Source organism: Mustela nigripes, unplaced genomic scaffold (assembly GCF_022355385.1).
Source record: "Mustela nigripes isolate SB6536 unplaced genomic scaffold, MUSNIG.SB6536 HiC_scaffold_148, whole genome shotgun sequence".
NCBI lineage: Eukaryota > Metazoa > Chordata > Mammalia > Carnivora > Mustelidae > Mustela > Mustela nigripes.
The window spans coordinates 9,436,796-9,461,450 of record NW_026739562.1 but is presented as its reverse complement, the minus strand read 5'-3'; the positions used below and the strand labels follow the sequence as shown (position 1 = coordinate 9,461,450).

The 24,655-nt window shown below is 43.6% G+C and overlaps 1 protein-coding gene across 1 annotated transcript in view; it reads left to right on the top strand.

Annotated features, from left to right (window-relative positions):
- Positions 1 to 19,010: 19,010 nt before the first annotated feature.
- LOC132008513 (nuclear pore complex protein Nup160) overlaps positions 19,011 to 24,655 on the top strand; it is a 52,124-nt gene continuing 46,479 nt past the window's right edge. The window contains exons 1-2 of the mRNA XM_059387151.1: positions 19,011 to 19,151; positions 19,421 to 19,532. Coding sequence (XP_059243134.1) covers positions 19,052 to 19,151; positions 19,421 to 19,532 — 212 coding nt within the window. The 5' untranslated portion in view covers positions 19,011 to 19,051. The remainder of the gene's footprint in view (positions 19,152 to 19,420; positions 19,533 to 24,655) is intronic.

Sequence of the window (24,655 nt, the reverse complement as noted above, 5' to 3'; positions counted from 1 at the left end):
ATTGTTCACAGAATGAAATTCCTGTTCACTGATGTTGTTTTGGGTTGGGCTGACCTTATGAACTGGATTTCTTTTCAGATGGGTGTATTTTTCCTTATTGCAAATTTCCTTCAATTCATCAGCAGAAATTCTAGCCACTTTGCTGGGAGCTTGTGACCCTGGGTTGGAAGGCTTATGTACTTGCCTTTCGACAAATGTTTGTTTATTTATTTATTTATTTTGGAGTTTCTGCTTGGCACTTCCCACCTTCCCTCTGGTGACCTTTTCTGTCACTACTGTTTGGTTTCATCCCCAATGAATCACTTCCTTTGGGTCACTTGAGTCTTTCTCCGGTCTCCTGTCAACAACAAAGTTGAAAAAGGCCTTCCTGGGTTCCTGCTTTACCATCCATTCAGCGATTCCCAGGTTTCATGATGGGTGCAATTCACACATCCATTGCTATATTTATCCATACCGTGGGAATTGCCATGGTGCTCCAAAGGGCATTGCATTTTCTAACACAATCCACACAGCACTGTGGGTAGTTTGTGGCGGGCCCAGGTCCTCTCAGTGGAGCTGAGCGTGGCCTTAAGAGAACACATTTTCTCTGGATTTTCCTACCCACCAATGTTTGCGTTACTTATTTATCTATAACCTATCTTCTTGCAGGAAGAACAGAAGGCTACTTACAAAAATGCAAACCCTGGACGAAAATAAAACAAATATGAGATGAGAAACACAGAGCCAAGGGAAATAGGATGCAAGTCTTGACGTCCTTGTTAGAGATCGGACAAGAGTTGGCTCAGAGTCTCCTGATAAGCAACACAGGAGAGAAACATGAGCGACAAAGTGCACAGAGCCCCTGAAGGAGAAACACACCAGCACACACCTGCACACACACCTGTGCTGTCTCCCCTGGGTCCTCCCAAAGAACTTTAGAAAACAGGGTCCTGGGGCACCTGGGTGGCTCAGTGGGTTAACCCTCTGCCTTCAGCTCTGGTCATGATCTCAGGGTTCCGGAATCGAACCCCGTATCCGGCTCTCTGCTCCGCAGGGAGCCTGCTTCCCCCCCCCCTCTCTGCCCGCCTCCCTGCCTACTTGTGATCTCTCTCTCTCTCGCTCTCTGTCAAATAAATAAATAAATAAAAGCTTAAAAAAGAAAACAGTGTCCTAATAACATCTCCCTCAAAGCACAGTGAAGGATTTCACAGGCCTTCCTTATAATACCAAAGCACCAATTAGCAGAAGTATTTCTCCCTGAGGCTACCAAAACATGATGCCCTCTTCCAACCCTACCAGAGGGTGAAGGACGGGGGGAATGACCTCCAGAGAAATGCAGGGAGGGCCTCAGGAAAGAGAAATGAGAAAAGTGTCTGGTGACAGCCCTGTAACTTTTGCGGCGCTGTAAAAATGCCAAACACCCCTTCAGAACTAAGGATTTGATCAACTCTGTTATTAGAGCCATAATGACCACAGAACCTGGTTGTTTTAGTAAACTCAGTGATCTGAATGCCATGGCCGTCCCCCAGCCCTGAACCAACCTTTTTGTCCCCTGCCCCCTAGAAGAATAGGCTAGGAGGAGGCAGTCTTGAAAGAAGCTGAGGAACACGCCCCAGAAGGGACGTGAGAGAACCTCACTTCCGTGGGTTCCTTTGGCCCCACGCTGACTCTCTTTACTGTTTTTTAGCTCTTAATGAAATTCAGGTGAGTCAGTGGGCCGAGCTGACGTTGCCTAGCAAGGAAAGTCGTGTTAGACATGAGGCTTGGTTTGTTCCCTGTGCAAGTTTGCATGGTATCTTTTCCACTAAAACCTGATTTAGCTTCTTCCTATCTGGGCCTGTCAGTCTAAATCTCATGATGTAACTCAAGTAACTCAAGATGGACAAACTGTTTCCATCTAGAGAAAAAAAAAATTTTTTAGATCCCTAAAACTCAGCTCTTATGGCCCTTATTTAATTGTTGCTAATGTGAGGTTATCAAGTGTTCTCATTCTTTTTTTTTTTTTTTTTTTTAGAAGGAAGCAGACTCCCTGCTGAGCAGAGAGCCCGATGCGGGCCTCGATCCCAGGACCCTGAGATCATGACCTGAGCCGAAGGCAGCGGCTTAACCCACGGAGCCACCCAGGCGCCCCACGTGTTCTCATTCTTAAGCCTAAAGAAATCAGGAGGTAATCGGCACATGAATTTTCTAACTGTCCTGGGGTGCATACAAGGGGAAGCCGAACGAATCTAAGAACACAAGGCCTGTATGTGTCTCTGCATTGAGAAAGAATGGAGGAGAGAATTTTTTCATCAAAAATTGAAAATCCCTCAAAAGGAAGGATAATAATAGCTCTCTCTGAATCACCATTCAGTCTGCACAGAATATCATCACCAAGAGGAATCCTGCACTTACGGCGGTGGGGGGTGGGAGGGTTTCGGGGAGGAGAGAGAGAAAGCATTTTTTTTCTAACTTCTTCTGCAGACTAATGACTACCTTAATCTCCAGTATAGTAACCCAGTATCATCTAGAGTTGAGACAAATGCTTCTGTATAGGCCAAGATACGCTATAAACTTAATTTAAAAACACAACCAACAACAAATAAAGAGAGTTTTAAAAGCATGTGTTACCAAACTTAGAAATTGAAATAAAAAAAAGTTAAGACTTTCAAAAATATATGTTACTAAAAATAACACTGACCCTTGATATTTGTCTGAAGAACCCTCTGGAGAGAAAAGGATTTCATCCATTGGAGATAAATGGGGCCAACTCATCCATGATCTTTGGTTTAATTAGCTAAACTCTTCCAGATGGAGAACACTCAAAGCAAAGGAATATTTCTGAGCCCCCTGGAATTGTTAATAAGCTAACAATATGTTACATGCAAAAGAAAATATGTGTCTTTTATCTTTGTCTTTTAAAGGGCAAATGAGGAAGTACTTGGTAGCATTATGATTTTCAGTTTGATTACTGAAAAAGAAATGCCTGAATTTCATTCAATATTGAACAAACAGACTTTGAGTATTTATTTTACTCCTCTGCTAAGCACGGGGTTGAAAGAGGGTAGATAAGACAAGACCCTGGCCCTTCTGGAATCCACAGTTTAACTAAAGGATACCTTCCAGTGCCTGGTGCATAGTGAGAGCTGGATAACTATTTGTCAAATAAATAAGTGAATGATGTAGACACTTGCAAAAAGAATCGCATGAACAGGTTGCGGTGGTCAGAGGCGAGTGTGGGGGCCCTCAAAGCTATCAGAGAAGGCTTCACAAAGAAAGTTGTCTGCAAGGAGCACAGTGGACTTTCAGACACAGAAAACAGCATGCTTAACAGCATGGAGAGAAGAAAGAATAGCCTGTGTTTAGGCAACAGCTAGTAATTTGGTGTGGCTGGAGTATAATGTGTGTGTACCATGTGCCTGGAAGGTAGTGAGACCACAAAACTGGGTTGGGGCTCCTTTAAAGAGGACCCTGAAAGCCCAAGGTTACACTTGATCCTTTAGTATGTTATTAGCATTTTCAAAAGATAGCACTAGATACAGTATAGATAGAGTATGTATGGAAGCGGAGAAGGAAGTTAGAGATGCCACAGGCTAAGTGCCTCGTTTGTGACTGGCACTAGGATGGATCCTATACTTATTTACATTAAATCTCATTTAATCCTTGGAATAAGGATTATTCTGAGTGAGTACGGAACACCGTCCTCATTTTCTGAGAGGGAAACTCAGACAGGTGAAGCAACTTTGTGCAGATCTCGCAGCTCATGGAAGATGGAACTAGAATTTGAAATCAAGGTTTTAAAAATCTCTAAAAATACTATCGGACCCCTACAAATTAGTATTGGGGAAAATACACGGTGCAAGTTTGGAGAGAGAGAGAGAACATTAAGAAAGACACACATGCAGGACACAGGGAAAGAGAAGCATGACTATACAAAAGGATATTTACAGTAAGGGAGATACAACACAGGAAGTGGGAAGATAATCATAGAAAAACCACAACATGTGTTTTTAAAATGCAAAGCCCCAGGGAGGAGAAAGCGAATGATACAATAATGCCATTCACTCTGGCATCCTGTGCATTTGGTTTTGCTCTTTCCTTTTTTTTTTTTTAACTTTAAACAATTTGTTATGAGGGTAACAAAGATACAGCTCATGATCTTGCAACTCTAATGCCCTAAATCAGAAACAGATGGTGCCTAGTGTACCCTGTTTCCTAGAAACTGCAGAATTTTGAGGACAACACCCTCTATGCACCGCATCGCTGATTTCAGTTCCTTCACAGATACTAATAGATGGCTAAATAATGCGGTTGCTGGGCATTGTATTGAAACATCTGTTTTCTTGCTCGAGAACCTTCTTGAAGGTTAAAACTTCTCTCCCTTTGTATTGTGTGTTTTTTCCCCCTCTGATTTAGAAAGTAATTCTTGTTGTTACTGAACGAGGACAAAAATGAAAATCCCCTGTAATCCTTCTACCTCACCATAACCACCAACCACTTTAACATTCTTACAACCTTCTAGTTCCTTTTCTACACACCTACACAGACATACACACATACACACACAAGAACACACAAACTTTATACAAAATAGGATGTATACAAATTCTTTTGATCTGTTTCATTCACTGAATAGAACATTGATGCTTTTTTCCATGCCACGAAATATCTATGATGACCACCAGCAGTCCATCATGTTTTTTTAAAGGTTTATTTATTTGTTTTAGAGAGAAAGAGAGCACAAGCATGAGGAGCAGAGGGAGAAAGAGAGCGAAACTCAAGCCGACTCCATGCTCAGCACAAAGCCCGACACGGGGCTCAATATCACGACCCTGAGATTTAACCTGAGCCGAAACCAAGAGCAGGACACTTAACCAACTGCCAACCAGGTGCCCCCTCCATCAAATTATGTAAGGTAACTTATTTAACCAATCTCCTTTTCATCCAACAAATTCTATTCACTGAACACCCATTATGAGTCAGAACTTGGCACTGGGTGCACAGTTGTGAATGTAGGTATCAGGCAAAATTCCTGTCCTCATGGAGGACATGTATCTTATTTGAGAACGTTTGTTACTGGAAAATAGCACAGTGAAATCTGGCAAACACTACCTCTGCTCTGTGATTAAGCTTAACATCATTGGTGAAAGGTCATGTAGATAGCCTGTCCCCTGATATGTGACAGGACTGGTACCTTACAGCTATGGTTTTCCCGCCAACCAATAACCCAGTTTAATCGTGATTTTTTTTTTTTTAAATATCAAGAGACAGTCTTCAAAATACATGACCCGTGTTCCTCGGAACTGTCAAAGGCCTCAAAAATAAGGAAACTCTGGGGCATGTGACTTAATCTCAGGGTTGTAAGTTCAAGCCCCATGTTGGGTATAGAGATTACCTAAAAATAAAATCTTAAAAAAAAAAAAAGGAAGGAAGAAAGAAAATCCAGCAAATTCTCACAGTCTTGAGGAAACTGGGGAGATAACAATTAAATGTAATTGGCGCTCTGGATAGAATCCTGGGACAGAAAAAGAACAGTACATTAGAAGTAGGGAAATAGAAATACATCATGGATTTTAGTTAATAACATATATCAATACTGGTTCATTTGTTGTGATGAAATATCAAATACTAGTATCAGCTGTTAAACAACAAAGGAAATGAGAAGGACGGATGGGTACAGAAGAACTCTGTACCATCTTTGCAACTTCCCTGTATATCTAAAACTATCCTAAAATTAAGTTTATTAAACACAAGCACTATGACAGTCATCCTTGCAAATCGGAAGCACGTCTCTGGTTGCTTCTTTGTATAAAGCCCCAAGAGTAAAATTGTTGAACCCAAAGTAGACACAAATTCTTATTTACTAGAGATTATTTTTAAAGTGTTATACATAGATGTTTTTCTGGCTTTTTACAGATGGGTTTGCCTTGTGCCTTTATCTCTGCATTTTCCTAGTTGCTGACTCCTGAAACTGGAAAGAAACCTAAGAGACCCCAAATCCCAACTATTTTGTATTACAGATGAGGAAACTGTTAAGCCCAGAGAAATGAAGTGACTTGCCCAGGCAAGTAGGACCCATGTCCCTCTGGACTGTAATTGGGGCCGGGCTGTCCCCGAGTGGGTGCAAAAGGAATAAAATTTTTTTTAAATATCTTATTTATTTATTTGACAGAGAGAGGGATCACAAGTAGGCAGAGAGATGGGCATGGGTGGGGGGAGTGGGCTCCCTGCTGAACAGAGATCCTGATGCAGGGCTTGATCTCAGGACCCTGAGATCATGACCTGAGCCAAAGGCAGAGGCTTAACCCACTGAGCCACCCAGGCAACCCCCCAAAAAATAAGATTTTCTGACGCATGATGGAATTAGTGATCCACAGCCAGACCTGCCTTTATTTTCTGTATGTAAATTTTTTTTGTCTTAGACAGGGTTGCTGGGAATGAAAAGGATTTTTAAAGTTTCAGAATGGATTTTTAAGAAAGGGTTTTTAAGTTTAAAGAATAGATGTAGACACAACTACTAGAATTGCTTGACTAAATCCCTGGGCAAATTATTCTTCCTTTCTGAACTTTTGCTTCCCAATCAGAAAAATCAGAATTCCAACGCCTACTACTTCTTAGTCTTCTGAGAGGGACCTGGTAGGAATTAAGGAGCCAGTGCAGATATATCTGCAGAAGCCTTCGAGAGAAATGTCATTTAAGGAAAAGGCTTTTGAACGAGAACAAAGGGCACCGTTTCTGTTAAGTGGTCTGTCATAACCCAAGAAAGTTCATTTCCTTGCCTGTATGGTCGGTCTCTAGACAAGGAAAATCCCAGACTTGGCATTGGTAAGGAAGAAGAGGGCGATAGGAAGGAAGGGAGAGAATTGTTAGACTTCTTGGCTGGAAATCAGAAACAAATAGTTCCCGAGCCTGGCATTGTCAGGGGCCAGCGTCAGGACCAGCCCAAGAAGGCAGACGAGGAACATTACTGGTCCTGACTTGGCTCCGTACACCGTTACTCAACAGAATGTGGTGCGTAAGCGGGATCCTGGAGGATGCAAGAGGAACATAAACAATCGCTGGGTGGGGCCCTGCGGTTGCCTATAGAAGCTTTGCCAGGCCCGAGATAGCAGGCATCCATTTTGACTTATTTAATTCCCAGACATTCTTGCAGGATTCGGGCAATGACACAGGCGAGCTAGAAGAAACTGAAGTCTGGGATTTAGAAAAACACTGGCCTCTGACCTCAAACTGGAGCCTCTAATCAGAGTCCTAACCCTGGCTCAGGCCACTGAGCATCCTTGCTTTGCAACATGGAAATGACTTATTTTATGTCCCTATAAACATCAGTCAGCACCTGCACTGAATCGAAACTTGGCAGGCAAAATGAGGAAGGGGGAATACTTCTAAAAATTCTTCCTATTTTTATGATTTGAACCTTTTTAGTCTTTGAAGCAAAAGAACGGGAGAAAGACATTGGCTAACTTTCAGGATCAGATGAAAGGAGAAGAGAATTAAACAGATGGCAAAATGCTCCCATTTTTATTTGTTGCCGTCATTATTTTGCAGACGTGCAAAGACATGGGCAGCTGGATTGGCAGCCCTTGTGATTGTGCAGAAGCAGAAGCAGCAGCAGCCCTGAGGTGTCAAGAAAGGACAGGATGGGGCACCTGGGTGGCTCAGTCAGTTAAGCATCTGCCTTCGGCTCAAGTCATGATCTCAGGTCCTGGGATCAAGCCCCACATCAGGCTCCCTGCCCAGCAGGGAGACTGTTTCTCCCTCTCCTTCTGCCTCCACCCCCAGCTCATGCTCTCTCTCTCACTCACTCTCTCTTTCTCAAATAAATAAAATCTTTAAGGAAAAAAAAAAAGGAAAGAAAAGAAAGGACAGGATGACACGGGAGTGTCTAGGTGTGACCTCACAAAAGTCCAGAACTACATGAGAATCTCTACTTTATAAAATGTGGATTTCTAGCTTACTTGTATCAGGTACTTTCACATGAAGCAGTAGTTCTGGGCTCTAACACGCAAATAAAAACTCTACTGGGTCAGCTTCGATCTTGGTCTGTTAAGGTCAACAGTAATCGTATTTTACTGACGTGGCTTAACTGCCCCCTGTTGGGGCTACCGATGAATCTGGTTCCTGTTGGTGCCTTCCATTCCACCACGGGAGCACCTTTCCTTTGAAGACGGTAAGCAGATTATCTACCGCGTGCGGGGATCAGTCGACTGAGAGCGGTTGTCTGAATTACTGCATTGAAATGATATTAAAGTAGGAAAGGGCTCCCACGACTGATTAGCAAGATGAGCAAGAGAGAGAAGAGAGGCAACATCTGTGGGTCAAGGCAAAGCATTTGCAGTGTCCGTTCTTCTGGAAAGGGCTATTTATTTAGCTTTTATATAGCACCTCAGTGTGGATCTATGTCAGATTACTTCCAACTATATCCCAGAGCTGGTTTCAGGACATGTAGCATTTGTATTTTTAGAAGCGAAACTTGGGCTGTATGGTTCAAGCAAGGATCTTCTTTTTCTGATTTTGTGAATTACATCATGTGCGAGACCTCACAAAGATATAAAAGTAACATTTAGTTAAGGGGCGCCTGGGTAACTCAGTCAGTTGAGTGTCTAGGCTCTCAGTTTTGGCTCAGGCGATGATCTTGGGTTGTGAGATCGAACCCCACATGGGGTGCCACTCTCAGCGGGGAGTCTGCTTGAGATTCTCTTCGTCTCCCTCTGCACCCCCTAAAATAAGTAAATCTTTTCAAAAAAAACATTTAATGAAGCATGTAATGAATGAATCACAACCTATTGAAATTTATGGGAAATATCAGATGAAAGGCAATGAAAACAATTCAGGGTATATGGTCCCCAAGGATAAGTCCAAAAGCACAGAAGGGCCGGGTCTGGCTGCGAACCCTGGGCTTTCAGGCAACATGAGAGGGCCCTGGTCTCTGAAGTCATGGTGGTTTCATAAGCAGGTAGAAAAGAATAATGAAAAAGGAAGTGAAAAGTCACTGACATACTTCACTTATTCCACAATTTTTCTTTTTAAATGTCTCTTGCAGGGCTCTACACTAGGCATTTCCTGGGGAGAGTTTCAGAATTCTAGACAGTATGTCGGGGCAGTTACTAATTACTACAATGTCATCCTGGCTTCCCCCACGAACTTACCGACCTTACGGCGATGTCTTCTCCCTTTCAGCAAGGATCTCTATCCTGATGTTAAATCAACCTTTCAAAAAAATTACCCGCCAAGTTTTATTTGAACTGAAATAAAATTCTTATATCGACAGCAAGAATTTACCAAGTATTTTAAGCACTGAGTTGTAAGGAGAAATGTTAAAGTATACTTAAACTCTTTGGCAAGAAAGGAAAAGCTCTCTCCACTGTGACCCCAGCCTTTTCAACCACTCCTCACCCCAGTTCTCTCCATGCCTTTAAGACTTTTTGCCTAGAATGCTCTTTCTCCTCCTTGTACATTCTTTTATAATAATGATCACACTTTACTGTTATCTGTAGTTCTCCTTTGTTCCATTAAACCTCAAAAGTAGAGAATGGGAAATGTGTATTCTGTCCACAGATACTTCATGAACACCTCATCAGTGCTGGGCACTGTGCCAGGCCCTAGAGATACAACAGAAAACAAGGTGGACAAGATCCCTGACTGCAGAGAGCTCAAATCCAGAGGGGTCTTTCTAATCCCAGGGACTAGCTCTTGGCAGGTGTGCAAGACTGAAAGAATAGGGGTGCCTGGCTGGCTCAATGAGTACAGTGTGTGACTTTTGATCTTGGGGTCATGATGGCCCCATGTTGGATGTAGAGCTTACTTTAAAAAAAAAAAAAAAAAAAAAGTCTGAAGGAATAAATGAAGCTCCTGCCAGAAATTCAGAAATTAGTCGCCACTTTGGTTAATACACAGCATGTAAGCAAAAGGCAGAAATAGAAAATATGAAGTCATTTGCATTGTGGTTGAATCCCGAGTCATTTCTACCATCGCTAATAGCAATTATTGAAAGTAATTACCCAAACAGTAGGAAACCACACTCCTAGAATCCAAAAGAAAGTAGATTATGTTTAAAAAAAAAAAAAAACAAAAACAAAAACAAAAAAACGTGTTTGGGCTCCTGGGTGGCTCAGTTGGTTAAGCAACTGCCTTCGGCTCAGGTCATGATCCTGGAGTCCCGGGATCCAGTCCCACATAGCAGGAAGTCTGCTTCTCCCACTGATTTCTCTCTCTCTTTCTCATTCTCCTGCTCTCTCTCTCAAATAAATAAATAAAATCTAAAAAAAAAAAAACAAAACCAAAAAAAAAAAAGTGTTCAATATGAAATACTAATTGATTAAAGAAATTCTTACCTCAAAACTAAGATCCCTATAAATGTAAGGTATGACTACTGACTTATTCTGATGCTCTCTGAACTGACTGTATCTAGAACAAGGCAATGAAGGTCAGGGAAGGCTTTATAGGCAGGAAATGCTGTGCGCTAATAGATATTTTTAACATATGGGAAAAATGACAAGAAAGCAGCGTTTCTGAAAGCTTTTTCCCATAAAACAATGGTCCAACGCGTTGTTCCTTGAAAAGAATATAAAGCATCTGGAAAACATCATGCATGGTGGAGCTTCACAAAGCACACAATTCTATTGGTGTCCCTGAAAAGTTCTGCAGAAGATAAATATGCTTAACTTTATTAATTGCCATTTCCCATACTTATTTAAACCACCAAATTCTCCTTTCAAGGAATAGCTATTAAGTTAGGTCAGGAAAATCTGCCCTAAAGTTCCATCTCAATATTGTTCACTTATACTTATTAATTAGTGGTGATCTAGCAAACCAAGACATTCTCAGAATATAGGATCAAGTCATAAAAGTATTTTTCTTACAGAAGTATCTGCAAGTAAAACTTGTTGCCCAAATAATTTTAGACATCTGCATTTTGCTTCTAAACAAAGTCACTACTTAACCACTAGGTGGCACTATGATTCCATTTATACTGCAACCACACCATGCCCAGCATTTCAATGGTTCAAAGAGTATTTGAGTTTTCTAAGGATGTCTGTGTGTGTTTATTCATTCACTTAGTAATTCCTTCAAACATTTTTAGGTACTTTAAGTTTCAAGAACTCTGATGGATGTTGAAGATAAGAAAAAGTATGGGACAGCTCACTGTAAAAACCGTAATTACTGGATTTGTAGGAAACCATAAGACGCCTTATCAACTTAACCTTTTTGGAAGGAAGGAAGGAGACTATATAAAATATGCACATTGACTGCAGGACATTTTTTATACAGGAAAAAAAGATTTAAGTATCAACAAAGAAGTGAAAAAATAGTGTAAAGGGAAAGCATAGTGATAGACAAGCATCTAAGAAACTATCACAGTCTGAACTAAGGGTCCCAAAGGCTATGTATGGGTTGTGCAACTCAAGCCAATTTCAACTCAGGAAGGACATGCCTGTCCTCAGTCCTGGGGAGCTTCTGGAAGGGGCATGTTTCTGAGCCTGGAAATCCGGGAGATAAAGGTCAAGATCCAGCCTGTCTCTGGCTTTTGGGCCACAGACCGGGAGCTGAGTGCCAGAACACAACTTGAAGATGAGTAAGTACAACATCCTCTTCTTAGAAATGGAGGCAGGGAGACAGGTGGCTTGCTGAGTGACAAGAGGTCTCTGAGGCAGAGCTAGAATTTGAACCCAGGTTTTCTAAAGCCCAGCTGATATTCTTTCCAATATTTCATCACCAATTTTGGAATTTAGAGTAGGTCCTCCGCTTAACCTTTTTCCCTTTCCAAATTCTTTTTCTTGCTGGTTCCCAGCTGGCTGCCCGTCCTTGGACAAGATGTCAGGTGTATGTGTCTCATGTTGGATTCCCTGGGGAAACAGACTTGGAGGCAGATTTGAGTGCAGGAGGTTTACTAGAGAGTGCTCTTAGGAACAGCGCCTTGAAGGGACGAAGGGAGGCAGGACTGGACAGAAAGAGAAATTGAGGCCTCGGCTGATCTCACACAGCACTTTGGAGCTGAGATGGTCCTTCAGAATGGTCCTAGATCAAGGTAAGGGGCAGGACCTTTAGACTTTCCACACTGACCACTCACTGGATGCAGGAGGCATAATCAAAGACAAGGCAGCTCTCTTTGGCTAAGAGCAAAAATCAATGGACTAAAATTGAGGTGTTGACAGGGTTCGACTCCTTTCGGAAGGCTGTAGGGGAAAATCTGTTTCTTTGCCTTTCCCAGCTTCTAGAGGCTGCCCACATCCCTTGTTCCTGGCCTCCTTGGTCCATCCCCAATGCCAGCAATATCACACGTCCCGCCTTTCTTCTGTCCTCGCATCTCTTTCTGGGAAAATGCGCTCTTGTTCTTCTTCTTCTACTTTTAAGATTTTATTTATTTATTTGACAGAGAGAAACATCACAAGTAGGCAGAGAGGCAGGCGGGGGGTGGGGTGAGGAAGCAGGCTCCCTGCTGAGCAGGGAGCCCAATGTGGGGCTCAATCCCAGGACCCTGAGATCATGACCTGAGCCGAAGGCAGAGGCTTAACTCACTGAGCCACCCAGGTGCCCCATCTTCTTCTTTCTTTTTTTTTTTTAAGATTTTATTTATTTATTTGACAGAGAGAGGCACAGTGAGAGAGGGAACACAACCAAGGGGAGTGTTCTTAGGAACACTCCAAGGAGAGTGGGAGAGGGAGAAGCAGGCTTCCCGCTGAGCAGGGAGCCCAATGTGGGGCTGAATCCCAGGGCCCTGGGACCATGACCTGAGCCAAAGGCAGACACTTGACAACTGAGGCACCCCAATGCTCTTTTCTTTTAAGGACTATGGGATTGGATAGGGCCCATCTGGGTGATCCAGGCTACATTCTCCACCTCTAGGTCTTTAACATTACTCATACATACAAAGTCTCTTTTGCCATATAAGGTACCACATTACAGGTGCCAGGGATTAGGATGCAGGGATTAGGATGGAGACACTTGGGGGTGGGCAGGGACCACTATTCTGCCTACCACGATCTGTAGTCAACATTTTTGCAAGAATACTTTATATGTTCATAGCTGCATTATTCATAATTGCCAAAAACTAAAACAACTCAAATGTTCAGCAACTGATGAATGGATAAATAAAATACGTATATTCACAATACAATGGAATATTGTTTGAGCATAAAAATTAATGAAATACTGATTTATACTATACTATAGATGAGCCTTGAAAACATTATGCTAAAATAACCACATATGTATGATTTCATTTATATGACATGTCTAGAATAGGTGATTCTATAGCAACATAAAACTGAGGGGCACCTGAGTGGCTCTGTTGGCTAGGCGTCCAACTCTTGATTTCAGCTCAGGTCCTGATCTCAGGTCATGAGTTCAAGCCCTGTGTTGGGGCTTGAAAAATAAAGAAACAAAAAGGGGAGGGGGGAACCTGGGTGGCTCTGTCCGTTGAGCATCCAACCCTTGATTTAGGCTCAGGTCATGATCTCAGAGTAGTGAGATCGAGCCCCATGTTGGACTTTGCATTCAGCAAGGAGTCTACTTGAGACTCTCTCCCTTTGCCCCTTCTCCCTCTCTCTCTCTCAAATATATAATTTAATTAAATATGTATTTTTAAAGACTATAAAATTGATTAGTAGTTTCCAGAGGCTGAGGAGGAGGGAAACGGGCAGTGATGTTAATGGGTATTAGATTTCTTTGGGGGATGATATGAATACCTCAAAATTAAATTGTTGTGATGGTTATGTAGCTATATAAATATACAAAAAATAATTGAACTGCAGACTTTAGAAGGGCAAATTTTATGGCATGTTTGTTTAAAAATCTTTTACAGATTATGCCATATCCTCCACTTTGTATCACCCAGGAGACACTTCAAATCTGGTTGTCCTTATCAGTGAGTAATGCTAACACTGAACTCTGGGTTAAGATGGTAACAACTGATAGGAACTATATTTTTAACCAGTGCTTCTGAAAAGTTATCTCACTTACAGGAATAATACTACCATTCAAGGACGTTATAAAAATGAAATTAGAATATGATATATTTAGTAAATCATAAATATAGTGGGTAGAAAAATCCCCCTTCCCCCACCCCACACATGCAGGAAAGATGTCCATATACTAATCTTGGAACCTGTGACTAAGTTACCTCACACATAGGCAAAAGTAATTTTGTAGATGTGGTTAAGTTCAGGAATTTAGAGATGGGGGAGTTTATTCTAGATTATCCAGGTGGGCCCAACCTAATCACAGCAGAGAACTTTTCCCTGAGGTCAGAGAGAGATGTGACATTACTGGCTTTGAAGATGAAAGAAGGGGACACAAGTCAAGGAATGTGTTGGCCTCAGGAAGATGGAAAAGATAAGGAAAAGGACTCTCCTGTACAGTCTCCAGAAAGAATACAGCTCTACTGATCCCTCGATCTTCGCCCAGTAAAACCTATGTTGGGCTTCTAACCTATGTAACTGTTTAAGCCACTAACTGTAATAATGTAGTATAGCACCAATGGAAAACTCCTACAGAAAAACACACAGAACTCTACAAGCATGACATATACAAGTGAAATAGTCCAAATATAGTAAAACCCACATTTCCCCAGACTGTGGGTAAAAGTACAGTTACATTTAAAACATGAATACGTTCCACTGACTTCTCCCCCACCTACTCCTGCCAGCAGACTGTCAGTCCCTGCTAAACAGTCCCTAAAGCATTTCTTGGAATGCCCAGGGAGTGTCTATGTTCATGAAGTACTCTGTTAATGAAATTAACAGGTAGTTTCCAATTAATATAGGTAAATCCACCGAGTTACTCTTAGGAACTGCTTTGCGGGCCAGGCTCCAGTCTCCTCCAGGGGACCATCCCTGCTCTCTAAGACACCAGTCCTTGCTAGGTACTCACCCCACTCCTTTGGTCACTAGACTTCTGGAAGGCACCCTCCCCGCCAACACACACACAATTATGCCGGAGACTTTAAACTGGAAAACCTGCTCTAGGGTCATTTGTGCAGGACAAATACTGGTGCTCTCCCTTTTTTTTTTGTACGCTCAGCAAGAGCAGTCTCAGTGCAGTACTCAAGGGCCCTCAGTGTTACACAGATGCTGTAGTGTACTTAGTCTTTTTGTCCTCCTAGCCCCCGACTCTGCTTTCCATAGGCATCAGACTCAAGTCCAGTAGAGGCCAGGGAGGTAGGCAACTCACAATGTGCTCCACTACAACTAAATCCCAAATCAAATTACTACAAGTTCCTTCTGCCCTAAGGCAAAAATTTTCCCCAAGTCCCTTTTTAGACCCTTAGCAAGTAGGTTTCAGGCCTACCTATCACACAGGTTTGACAAAATGTGCCCACGTATGACCAAATACCACTAGGACTGTAGGAAGGCAGTCCACAGTTGGGACAGCGTAAGTGTTTCTCAAGGAGATGCAAGAACTTAAAGGTAGGAGCCCGCGGGTGGCTCAGTTGTTGTGCATCTGCCTTCAGCTCCAGTCCCAGAAGGTCCTGGGATTGAGCCCAGCATCGGGCTCCTTGCTCAGCGGGAGCCCGAGTCCCCTTCTCCTTCCAGCCCTTGCTCTATCTCTGTCTCTCTCTCAAATAAATAAAATCTTTAAAAATAAATAAATAAAAATGTTTAAAGAAGGTTGATTGTGTTGAAGTGGTAAAAGACCTTGGAAGTCAGGGCAACAGGGAGCCCCCAAAAGTTTTTTTTTTGAGCCCCTGCAAGTTTTTAAGAAGTGCTAGAGACTGAATGTTTTTGTCCTCCTCACCCCACAAAATTCATATGTTGAAACCTAATCCCTACTGTGATGGTATTTAAGGGTAGGCCTTTTGGAGGTCCCGTGAGTGGGACTTTTCCACACCAAGAAGCAATTAACTCCTGTGGACACTGACCAGGTATCCCACAAACTTAATTCTGACACTACCTACTTGGAAATACCGTCAGATCCCACAAGGCTAATGGTTCGGTCCCACAACACTGCTCCCATTTCAGATGCTAATTACGAGTCTAGGTTATCACGTGTGCTTCTGACCCCTGGCTATAAATTGGAGGCTCCCATAACCCCTTCCTAGGGTTCGATTTTCTGTTAGAGCAGCTCACAGAACTCAGGAAACCAATTTACTTACTAGATTACTGGCTTATCAGATATTTAGGACCAGGTCTTGAATGTAGGAGATTTTGTCCCAATGGAGTTTGGGGCACAGAACTGGGTTCATTCTGGTTTACCACCTAGAAGTTCTCCAAAACCATCCTTCTGGGTTTTTATGGAGGCTTCATTACATAGGCTTAGTTGATTAAATCATTGGCCTTTGGTGACTAAACTCAATCTTCAACCCCTCAAGCCTCCCCAGAAATTGGAGGATGGAGGTGGAGCTGAAAGTTCCAACCTTCAAATCATGTGGTTGCTTCTCCTGGCAACCAGCCCCACCATAAAGCTTCTGAGGGACTTTCCAAAAGTCACTTCACTAACATTAAAAAAAGACACCTTTCTCTTCTCGTCACTTAGGGAATTCCAAGGGTTTCAGGAGCTCTGTGCCCAGTATGACTCCTCAATTTCTAAATCAGGTCACTGCCTAGTGATAACCACATAGAGAATCACATGATAGTGTAGTGAGGTAAAATGAGTTTTGCCTTGGATATGCTGCGTCTGAGGTGACTGTGGGGGAATCCCAGTGATGTTAGCAGTCAGATGAATGTAAAAAGCAGGCTCAAGGGGCCCCTTGCTGGCTCAGTCGCAGAGCATGTGACTTGATCTTGGGATTTTGAGTTCAAGCCCCATCTTGGGCCTAGAGCTTATTTAAAAAATAAAAATTCTTTAAAAAAAGAAAAGGCAGTTGGATACCTAAGGTGGGAATTCAAGGGAGAAAGGTTTAGCCTGAAGAAATACATCTAGGAATTATCAGACTACTGCGATCTAGTATTTAAAGCAGAAGACTACACGAAATCCTCAGGGGAATGTGTGTGGGCAGGACCAAGAATTGTGCCCTGGGGCAGTCCAACATTAAGAAGTTTGGAGAAAAAGAGAAGCAACTAGCAAAGAAGTCTGAAAAAGAACAGTTTGTGAAATGGGAGGAAATCAAAAGCATGTGGTGTCCTGGAAGCCATGTGAAGAAAGTGGGCAAGAAAGCAATTAAATGGTCAAATGCTGCAGGTAGTCAAGAATGTTAAGGAATGAGAGTTCAGGGGTGCTTGGCTGGCTCAGCCCATAAAGCATGCAACTCTTGATATCAGGCTCAAGAGTTGGAGCTCCATGATAAGTGTAGCGTTTACTTAAAAAAAAAAAAAAAAAAAAGGAATGAGAGTTCAGTGTTAGATAAAGATGGACGTCATTGGAGATCTTGAAAAAAGCTGTTTCAGTAAAGCAACAGGTGCGAAAGCCTGATAAAAGTGGATTTAAGAGAGACTCAAAGAAAAGAAATTAAACAGAAAGCTCTTGGATTTTGCTGTAGCGATGAAGAGGAGCTCTGAAGTGATAAAGAGGGGCTCTGAAGTAGTAGATAGTGGCCAAAGAGAGTGGAAATCAAATGAGTTTTTTGTGTGTGGCAGGAAGGAGAAATAACAGCATGCTTGTGTGCTTGGGGAAACAACTCAGTAATGGGGGGTGGTGCAGAACTGAAAATGCAGGAGAGAGAACTGCTGGAATGGTGTCCTTGAGCAGGCGAAAATGTAAAGTTTATGCCCCTAAGTTTAGGGATGTACGTTTAGGGACAGTCCAATTTATAGTAACAGGAGAGAAGGGCAGAGTATGCAGGTACTGATGAAGGCGGGTAGGGAAAGGAGGCAGGGGGAAAATTCTCTTGATTTCACCAATTTTCTAAGTGAAAAAGCAAACTGAGAGTGAGGAGGAGAGAGGCGCTCAGGTTAGAGAAGTTGTGAAATACTCATCTAGGACAGTAAGTGGACAAGGGATGTGTTCTCTGTGTAGTAGTACGGACCCACTGGAGGTTTAGAATCATGATGGAGGTAGAGGAAGGTATGACTGATAATTGTGTATTTTTCTCCAGCCCTCCTCAGCTGCAGCCTTGGATTAATCAAATTTCTAGGTTTTACCAAAGCATAATGAAGAAAGAGCAAGCTAGGTAAAGGAGTAATTTAAATGGAATTTAAGCAGAGTAAGAAGGAAATCTCAAGGAAATGGGGACCGTGAAAAGGTGGTAGAACAACGGTTCCTGGGTGGGCTGGAGGGATCGCATGGCTAGAACTGGAGTCCTAGGAGCAAGCTGGAAAGAGGAGGTGGTGGGCGTGGGGGGGGGGGGGGAGTGGTCAGAATAGGATCAATAAAACAGAATGATAAAGAAGGGTTGCATTTACTGGTGATAACAAGAATAACAGAACTGCTTAACAAACGTTGACTAGGGAGGAAAAATCCTTTTCCCATGCAAATCAGCATTTTTCCCAGTACTGAGCCCTAGATACCGGTAAAGGCACAATATCTTACAGACATCCAGATCAGGGACGGGATGAAAGGCAAATTCCTTTCAGCATTTAGATAACCACAGCGTGTTGCATCAACGTTTTGCTGAATGCATTGCGTTTCAGAACACCAGAATGCACGAATTCAGACTCTCTAAAAGATTGCAACCCAAAAGATCTCCTCTCCCCAGTACTCGCCCTCTCCCCATCCCACGTGCCGCGGAAGGCCAAAAAGGAGACCAGCCAATGTACTGACCGCCACCCCGACGCCGAGAAGGGTGACCGCGACCTCGGAACCCGGTAGAGGGCGCTCGGCCACCCGGACTCTCCGGACCTCGCCCCTCCGGGGAAGCTCAACCCCGCCGCCCGCGCCCGGGTTTTCAAAATGGAAACAAACCTGGCCCCGCCCCCTGCCCGGAGGACGCCGGGAAAAGGGTACCGCCCCCTGAGGGGATGTCCCAGCCAGCCGGCCGGGCTAAAGTTCCCGCAAGCAGAGTCGGTTCCCTTTTGCCCCTTTGTCTTCTGGCTTCCTTCCTGTCCACTCTCGTTCTCCAACCAACTGACTGGAAGCCTCGCAACGAAGAGTCAATCGTACCCTCCTTCCCCGCAGGCTTCCTCACCAGTTCCTTACTCCATCCGCCCCGCCCCCGGAAGTGACGTTGGCCGGCCGTCCTAGCTCGCGTCCCGTCGGGCCCTGCGGCGGCGGCGGGAAGATGGCGGCGGCGGGAGCCCTGGAACGGAGCTTCGAGGAGCTCAGCGGTGCTGAGCGCGAGAGGCCGAGACACTTTCGGGAATTCACAGTTTCCGGCATCGGTACGAAAGCAGTCAGGGAGGACGCGATCCGATCCTTCCCCTCGGGCTCCTCTCATGGGTCCTTAAATCTCTGACCCCGGGTTCATACTCCTTTAGTCCACATGCCTGTAGCCTTGGGATCATAGCTTCCGTAGTGTCCTACTTCGTCCTGCTTTCTTCCCTTTCTCTTCGTGTGGATTGTCAGTCGTCACCCTCTGCTTTCTCAGCGCCCTCAGTCTCTGTCATCCCGAGAGAACCAGGTATGCAGGCTGACCACTCTCCTTTTGCAGGGACTGCAAATGCCTTGGCTGGAGCCGTGAAATACGGTGAGAGCGCGGGAGGCTTCTACTATATGGAAAGTGGCAAGTTGTTCTCCGTCACCAGAAACAGGTTCATTCATTGGTAAGTGCTCTGTTCGCTGAATCCCCCTGGAAGGTCGGATTGTTCGGCTTGAATTTTCGCGGCTCTTGGCCAGATTGTCCTTCTCTTGGGCAGTAATGGACAGTCAGGAAAAAAGAAACACTGTTTTCTCTTGATTTCGGAATCAGGAGAAAATCAAGGAGACACAAAGTTCTAGGAGAGGTGCCCTTCCAGGTAGCACTAAAAGCAGAGGAAATGAAGCTTATGGGATAAAGCCCCGAAGACGAGTTTTAAACTTGAACTCAATGTGTTCTCATTGTGTTCTACAGCTTCTTCCATTCTTGGAATACATTTGAGCTTCTTCATGTCAGGCACTCTGCTGAGTTTACTAGAGATGAAGTGGTGGACAAAAACAATCCACTGTTTCCATCATGGAAGATGTTGTAGCTGTCTGAAAATAGATAATGGAGCCATCTTTAATGGGACAATTTTATGAAGGAAAATATCACGAAAGGGACCACAACATAGGTGTATAAACATCAAGTTTTCATACTTGGCTCAGAGGAAAAGTATAGGGGCTGTGAGAGGTTTATGAGAGGACCAGTATTATTGGTGGGACAGGGAAGGTCTTCACCGATATCACATTTAATCTGAGATCTGTAGGATGAAAAGTTGCCGAGACAGGTGGTTGGAGAGCGAGCGGTCGGCATATAGGATCACCATATGCAAAATCTGTGAGATAGAAAGACCTGGATAGATTTGAGGAATTGACTGGAAGTCTGTGTGGCTTAAATGCAGTGGGTGAAATGGAAAGTGATGTGAGAGATGCTGAGCCTGGGGGATGGGAGGGTTGGTAAGCAGGTGCTTACCATCAGATGTTCAGATCCTTCCTAAGGACTTTGGATTTTTTTTTTCCCCAAGTACACTGAATAATCATTGAAGAGTCTTAAAGAGTTACTAACTCTTGGGGCTCCTAGGGGGCTGAGTGGGTTAAAGCCTCTGCCTCCGGCTCAGGTCATAATCTCAGGGTCCTGGGATGGAGCCCCACATCAGGGCTCTCTGTTCAGCGGGGAACCTGCTTCCTTCTCTCTCTCTGCCTACTAGTGATCTCTGCCTGTCAAATAAATAAATAAAATCTTTTAAAAAAAAAGTGTTACTAACTCTTTACTAGCATAAACCAAATTTCATAAAGAAAAAATCTGTTTACTTCATGGAAAATGAATTTGGATTAGATAGATATTATACAAAAAAAGATCTTGCTCTTGCTCTTGCCGAGTAAGAGATGCTGGTGGTTCAATTGTGGGAGTAGTTAGGAAAGGAGAAATAGATGGATTTAAGATGCAATTAGTAGGTAGCTTTCCTAGGCTTGGTGATGGACTGAACGTGGGGTAAAAGATGGGAAGGGAAATGGAGTGAACAAAGACAGTTCCCTGGTTTCTGGTATCACTAACAAGATATTGAGTGGCGGGGTTGCATTTCACTAACATACAGAAGATGGATTTTGGAGAGATGTGAATAATTCTTTCAGATATATTAAATTTGAAGTACCCATTGCAGCAGCCCTTCAGAAATGTCATGTAGGCATTGAAATTTATAAGTCCAAGGCTCTGAAGAGAGACTTACGTTAGACATACAAATCTCATTTAAGAAATACTTTTTAGGGCACCTGGTTGGCTCAGTTGATTAAACAGCTGCCTTTGGCTCAGGTTATGACCCCGGAGTCCCAGGATTGAATCCCATATCGGGCTCTTGGCTCCACAGGGAGTCTGCTTCTCCCTCTGACTTTCTCCCCTCTCATGCTCTCTCTCTCTCGGTCTCTCTCAAATAAATAAATAAAATCTTAAAGAAAAAAAAAAAAAGAAAGAAAAAGAAATACTTTTTAGTGCCTGATATGTTCTAGTCAGTGTTTAGGGACTGAGAATACAGTAGGGAACAAATTCCCTGCCCTCGAGGAGGCAGATAGTAAACAAGAGGAATCCCCCCAAATAATAAGTTTTTCCAGTGATAAGTGGAATAGAGAATAGGGATTGAAGGGAAAGGGGATGCCTGCAGGAGTTGATCTTTTATTTGGGAAAGACCCAGTGATAAGTTGGCATTTGAGCAGAGGAAGTAATCTGGGGAATAAGATTTTCAGGTAGAACCTTCCAAGAAAAAGGAACCAAAATGCAAAGAACCTTGAGACAGGAGCTTGCTTGTTATGTTAAAGAATGGCAAGGGGCCAGTGGGAGTCTGCCCCTGAATGATCAAAGGATAGATTATAATAAAGTAGCCAAGGGTCAAATCAGGGTTTTGTTGGGTGATTTTAGGGCTTTGACTTTTACAGAGTTAGATGGCAAGAAGCCATTGAAGTTTTACGTAGAAGAATGACATGATCTAAGTTGTGTTTTTAGCGGATTGCTATGGCTGCTGTGGTGAGAACAGCATATGGCCGGGACAGTTTGGGAGCAGTGAGACGGATTAGGAGGTTGGTGCCACATTCCAGACAAGAGATGATGGCAGCTTAGACCAGGGTGGGATTAGTAGAGACAGTGAGAAATATTCTGATTGTGGATATGTTTTAAAGATGACTTTGTTAGGGGGCGCCTGGGTGGCTCAGTTGGTTAAGCATCTGCCTTTGGCTCAGAACATGATTCCGGGGCCCCAAGATCAAACCCCTCGTTGGGGTCCTGGGATAGAGCTCCACGTTGGGCTCCCTGCTCAGCAGAGAGCCTGCTCCCTCTGCCCCTCACCTGGCATTCGTACACATGCATGCTCTGTCTCTCGAACAAATAAATATATCTTTAGAAAGAAAAAAGATGAGTTTGATAGAATTACTACCAGGTCAGATTAGATTATACAGAAAGAGAAGAGTCAAGGGTGATCTCGAGATTTTTGGCTTGAGCAACTGGAAGTTACGGAGATGCCAATAATTGAGTTGGAAAAAAGTGCAGATGACCAGGTGTTTTTCAGGATTGCTAGTCTAGGCATTCTGTTTTGGACAGTTTTCATTTGAAATCCCTGTTAGATATCCAAATGGAAGTATTAAAGCAGTAGCCATTTCCATTTCCACTGGGAAGTTTGGGCTGAAGCTACAGATTTGGGAATTGCTGGCATTAGATGGCATTTAAAGCTGTTACACTGAATGAGATCATCTGCTCTCTTGGCATTTGGGGCCAGAAAAGTCTTCATTGTGGAGGGCTGTCCTATACATTGTAGGATATTGAGCATCATCCCTGGTCTCTACCCACTTCAGACCAATAGCATCCCCCTCCCAGTTGTGACAAGCAAAAATATCTCCACGTAACTGTTAAATGTCCTAAGGGAGTAGGCTAGAACCCTCTGTTGAAAACTTGTGTGGATGAGAGAAAAGAGGTCTGAGGACTAACCACCGGGCACTCCAATATTTAGGAAGATAAGTAGACTAGGAAGGAATAGCTAGGGAAGTAAAGAGTTGAAGGAAAAGGAGAATGGTATCCCAGAAGCTAACAGAAATATTTCAAGGAGAAGAAGAATGAAAAACTGTTAAATACTGCATGTAAGTCAGAGAAGTGAAAATAGACCTTTGAACAGTGGAGATCATTGGTGACCTTGCGGGAAACTGCTCCTATTGTGGTACAAACACCCAAAGTGGCTGAGCTCTGGAGAGAAGAGGACAGGAATTGTGAGAACAGAACAGGTCTCTTAAGGAGCATTACTATGAGAGAAGCAGAGGAATCAAATGGTAGCAGGAAGACAGTGCCAGGGTGTGGGAGAAATATACTAGTGTATTTATATGCAGTCGAGGGCAATCACTAAAGGAGAGGAATTGGAGAAAGTGGGATATTTGAAAAAGTAAAGATATGGCAGTGGAAGTATGGAAGAGAGTGAGCAGGAGGTAGGCTTCAAGGAATGAAAGAGGTCTATGGGGAACTGCAGTGGGCAAGGGTCACAGGTGGTTTCTAGTTGCACACACTTGAAAGCTGAGTAGTTTAGGCAGAGAGGGAGGAACAATGACCCAGAATGGCAGTGGGGAGCAAGCAAGACAAATGTGCCTGACCTTGAGGGCCCCCTAAAGGGAGTGTGGTAGAGAAAGCTTACCATTAGAGAGGGCTCCAGGGGCTCAGGCAAGATCCAGGACCCAGCTTTAACCATAAGTCAGGAAGGTGAAGCAGTTGTTCAGAGATGAGGTTGAAGATCCAGAAACTTGTGCTGATGACATACCATGAGTTACCAGAAGGGAACCCTAGGAAATCATCAGAATTCACCTGGTGGGGTGCCTGGGTGGCTCAGTGGGTTAAGCTTCTGCCTTCAGCTCAGGTTGTGGTCTCAGGATCCTGGGATAGAGGCCCTGCATCGGGCTCTCTGCTCAGCAGGGAGCCTGCTTCCCCCTCTCTCTCTGCCTGTCTCTCTGCCTACTTGTGATCACTCTCTCTCTGTCAAATAAATAAATCTTTAGAAAAATAAGAAAGAATTCACATGGCGCATACAACTTTGGGAGTGAATAAGATGTGCTTCAAGAGAATGTGTACAGTGAGCAGGTAAGATGACCCAGGATCAGGGTTTGAGAAATAAAAAGTAGGCACCTGGTCAAAGAAGAGAAGGAGTACCTAGAGATGGGGGAATAAAACCAGAAGAGGGTGGTATCATAGAAGTCAAGAAAGAGACTTTTCAGGACAACATGGTCAAGTGTGTGGAATGCTGCAGAGAGGTCAAGTATAAGAGCAGAACTGAGGAATCCATTGATTGGAATTGGTGTGGTGACCTTGGTGAGAAGAGGGCAGGTTGAAGAGTATGAAGGAGGTGAGGAAATAAACAAGATGTGGCCATGGAGGGGAAAGGAGAAATTGGAATGGCCAGATCAAGGCAGGAACAGGGTGACAGAAAGAGAGAGGCCAGGGAAGAGCATATCTGAATGTGGAGAGAAGGCTTTGGAAGAAGGAGAGATGGACGCAGGAGGGATATACTTGGGAAAGTTAGAGATTGCCCTTGAATTACTGGAAGGAGACTTGCTCTTTGGGGGCAGATGCAGGTGGTATGGTAAACAGGTGATAAGAAGTTAGGACTTTCCCAGCATGGTGTTTTCTATGATCCAAGGCTACCATATGGCAGAGATGCGCCTGAAGAAGTCTGCTCTGCATCCTGCTTAGCAGAGGGGGAAATAGTCACATTTATTAAGGTCACTATAGTATGATGCTGTGGTACTAATA